This window comes from Monopterus albus, unplaced genomic scaffold (assembly GCF_001952655.1).
Source record: "Monopterus albus unplaced genomic scaffold, M_albus_1.0 scaffold45.1, whole genome shotgun sequence".
In the NCBI taxonomy this organism is placed as follows: Eukaryota; Metazoa; Chordata; class Actinopteri; order Synbranchiformes; family Synbranchidae; genus Monopterus; species Monopterus albus.
Genome location: NW_018127925.1, coordinates 2,621,797 through 2,625,963, shown reverse-complemented (window position 1 = coordinate 2,625,963; position 4,167 = coordinate 2,621,797). Strand labels below are relative to the sequence as shown.

The window sequence follows — 4,167 nt, the reverse complement described above, 5'->3', positions numbered from 1 at the left end:
GCCACTGGCTGCGTGTGGCTGTTCAGACAAGGCCATTGATGGTAATTATTTATGAGGCTTGGTCAAGGTCCATTACTGCTGATGGGAAGTCATTACCTGTCTGTTCAGGGTGGGGCCGGGTGGGCACTGTAAACCCCGGGACCACAGTCCCACATCTGTTAGCTACACAAAGTTGATCAATTAACCAAGACCTTGTGTGTATGTGTCTGTGTAAAACTGGTTTCTTTAGTGGGCTCATATGGGCTAGGGCATTCTTTAGCATTTTCAGCCTGCATACAAACAAACTGTGAAGAAAGAGCTCACATGTGGTCAAACATAAGAGTGATTCTGCTCTTGGTGAAAGGCATCACAGTCGTGTAATGAACATGCATGTGTAAAGAGAGAAAAATGTGTCTGTGGCTATGTGTGTGAACAAGACAGGGAAAAAAAGTGCATGTGTGTAAGCTGTTAGGTGTATTCATGTGAGAGGCTTCTGTTCTAACCAGCTTGCACTCGCATGTGTTTGAGCCATTATGTTTTATTACATTACATTTGCGCAGGCTTCTGTGGAAATGTGTGAGCTAACAGCACCTTCCAGAACCCTCAGCGCACTACTGTACAGCTCTTCTGTGTAATGTGTGAAGTGCTTGTACGAGGGCTGCGGAAGTTATTTCATAAGGCCCTGCTCATGGGATTCAGCCTTTAGAATACTAATGGATCTTTGCTGTGCTACTCTAAGTGGTACAAATCTGGTTTGATAGTTCAGCCTGTGTTATTTGTATTTCTTTCTTTTTTCTTCTCTTCTCTATCTCACAATGCTCCCATAGGACCGTGTATGTGTGTGTTTTATGGGTGTGCTAAAAAGATTTGGATATTTTTGGCACTGATGAAACAAAAGAAGAGACTTTAAATAATGGATATTGCTCAAACTGTTTGCATAATAGAAGAGGGGGATTTCTGCATTTACATTCGCCCCCATGAATGCCTCCTGCTTCATGATCAATAGGAACATGGTGTGAGTGGTGTTTAGAAAATAGATGCTACGCACACTCCTGTAGCCACATTAGAGAGCAGCAAAGCACCAAAGGGCCCCTGTGGAGGAACTGTAGGGCAGCCTGCATGGCTCTGCTGCTTTGGGCCTCAGATGTGCTTGTTCACTGATGGAGAGTAGCTGTCAGCACTGCTGATAATAGGTGAGATTTTTGGGACATCTGGACTGTTCTTGAACTGAACAACAAAACAATTTAGGAACAAATTAGGAGAAGAGGGAAGAATTTAGTAACATGAATGAGCAGAGAATAAGAGAAATGGTGCTTGTCATGGCACAATGGAGTATATTAAGGGTGAAATGAGGTGGGAGCTGATTTAAGGTGTATAGTATGAGGGGGCATTTAATTTTGCTTCTGGTTTTATGGAGAATAAACTAAGAGAAATGATACAATGAAACTGAATGGCTGTGGTAAAATTATAATTACTATTAACACGTTGGGCTTTTAGAACCTGTTTACGTTTCACCATTGCTGATTTACCAATACTGCACAATGATTAATTGTATAATCAGGAACTCTGCTGTTGGATGGATGTTTTAAAAATCCTGCCAAATAGAGTGAAATCTCTGTGTTTTTGGCCTGCGACCAGGAGAAGACGACGTTCCAGCAGCAGCTCATCCCACAGTTCGTCTCGCAGGAGGAGGAGTCGCAGTGCAGACAGAGACAAAGGGAGGAGCCACCGCTCACACAGGTCACGCAGCCGAGACAGGAGGTAACGACATCACAGACACGTCCAGGGGCGCATTCATGTTCATGCTGCACAAATGGACGTTTGCATTTGGTCATGTATTGGCCAGTCACCAACACAAATGGTTTCTTGGTTTGGTATTGTAATTGTACTGACAGAGTCTGGTTTAGATTAATCTTGAATGCAACTTTCAGAGTTGTTGCAACAGTTTTGCCTCAGTGCATGATATTGATCATGATAGTAAAAATGATACTTTCTTAATAAATATGTATTTATCACAGTTTTTACCCATATGTTCATTATTTGTGGAGACAGCTGTATGGCGCACGATGAAAAGGAGCGATGACAGCATTACTTAGAAGTGTCAAAAAATTCACTGTGACACATTTGTTGGGTGTTTGTATTATAGATCAGTACAAGTGGAAAGCCACTGCAGGCTTTTCTTATTAAAGAAGTAATAAGGATTTTGGAAGTTTACTGTAGTGCAAACAAACACATGGTTTTGTGTTTACTTCATGCAAGATTCATGTGTACACACCTGCACCACACTACTCTCTTTCGTACACACATATATACACACCTGCACCACACTACTCTCTTTCTTACACACGTACACACACGCTTACACACACGTACACACACACACACACAGACAGAGACATAGTCAGTCGTGTATTCTTTTCAGAAACATAAAGGCAAAGTCTCCGTGTGTGGTGCTCCATGTCATTAGCATAGCTAATCTGGTGCTAATGAACCAGTAAACTGTGCTGCTGCTTTCTTACACACACAGAAACACTCACAGATGTACAGTGAAATAAAAGGTTGTTATAATATATGCACAAGCAATGACTTTTGTTTACTTGTGTATGGTTGCAGGGGAAGAGATCATTTTAATCACAGAGGAAAAGGAGTTTTTAATTTTTTAATTGCTATTACAGACCTGCCAGGATGAAGGGACCCTGCAATGCAACTCTCTGACATAATGTCCACAGAACCCTTTGTGTCTTCACAACGAGTAACACATTTCAGTGTTGCGCTGAAACAGTTAATTGAGAGAATTTGGCCAAACAGTTTTCACACATTCTCTCTCTGTACCCCGCTGTGCTACGGTGGCACTAGTGATTAAAACACTGGTCGACAATGGCGTTGCTAGTGTGGTGTGAGATGAAAGGTGGAGGGGATTTGGGAGATTTAGAACTATGTTTGATGACATCGGTGTTTACAAATGCTGTGCTGTGATTAGCAGGTTTGCATTGTGTAATCGGCTTAGCAGTAAGCGAGGAGCAGGTGGGTTGGGCTGATGTTGGTTGGCGGAGGGTTTGTGGTGGGGTGTTAAGAGATGGAGGCGGTGTTAGAGGTGGGGATGTGCAAAATGATGGCACTGATGATAAATTTATGCATTTATGTAATGGCAGCTGCAAAGTGCAACACTTTGTCATCGGAGACCACATGAACAAGAGAACAATCCAGCGTGGTGTCACCTAATAGAGGAGACTAGAGCTTAGATGATAATGATTCATTAATTAGTCAATCAACAGAAAAATAATCAGTAGCAATTTTGTTAATTGGTAAATCATTTCAGAGTTTTTTCTTTAAACAAAAATGCCAAACATTTCTCTGGTTCTGTTTCTGAAGTGTGAACATTTGGCTCTATTTCTTTGTGTTGTGATAGAGTGAAGTGAATCTGTTTGACTGTGTGGTGCAAGCAATTTTAAGGCATCAACTTGGACTATGGAAACTGAGATAGACATTTCCTGTCATTTTACAGGCCAAATGATTAATCAAATGAATTGATTAACTGATAATAGAGCTAATTTCTAGTAGATTAATATCTTGTATTTAGTATTTTAAGGGTTTTCTGCAGTACTAGGAGCAGTTACAGCATTATAACCATGTACTGTACAGCTCTGCTGTAAGATACTGCATATTCTACACCTGCTGGAGTTGTGGAATGAAAACAGGTTGGTGTGCACTGTGCACAGCTGCCCTGACTGCCATTAGTCAGTGATGTGTGTGTGTGTGTGTGTGTGGAAGAGGCTGCCTGAGCTGGCTGAGAGGCTGGCTGATGGATCAGAGGAGGATTGAGTGGACAGGACCTCATGATTGATACGCAGATAGGATATGAGGTGCTCCCGACCACACCAACCCGCCACGACCTTCACAATAAGAAAGAGTGGAGAGAGACTGAGTGCACCGACCAGACAGAAGAAGTTACTTAGAAGGGAATGGAAAAGTGTGGAGAGAATAGGTTAAGAGAGCCAAGGACATGGTAAAGGAAGAAAATGAAGAGCAAAGACAAAAGCGAGCACCGGCTGAGAGAACAGATGTGCTTGAGAGAGGGATATTATTCAGAAGAAATGAGAATAATAGCAGCTGCATCAGAATATCGCAGAGGAGAAGATTAGGACCATAGTAGGGCCGTCACTGGTTGAAGGGGGGTGTTATTACCTT

General features: G+C 42.2%; 1 protein-coding gene across 5 annotated transcripts in view; it reads left to right on the top strand.

Moving 5' to 3' along the window:
• LOC109960178 (serine/Arginine-related protein 53-like) overlaps positions 1 to 1,839 on the top strand; it is a 5,988-nt gene extending 4,149 nt beyond the window's left edge. For 2 of the 5 annotated variants that reach the window (XR_002274956.1, XR_002274957.1), the window contains exon 3: positions 1,618 to 1,836. Coding sequence is in view for 1 of the 5 variants with exons in the window: in XM_020600085.1 (XP_020455741.1) it covers positions 1,618 to 1,744 (127 nt within the window). In the remaining 4 variants the exon portion in view is untranslated. Of the gene's footprint in view, positions 1 to 1,617 lie in introns of all 5 variants that reach the window. The other 3 variants (XR_002274954.1, XR_002274955.1, XM_020600085.1) reach the window with 2 other exon arrangements.
• The last annotated feature ends 2,328 nt before the right edge of the window (positions 1,840 to 4,167 follow it).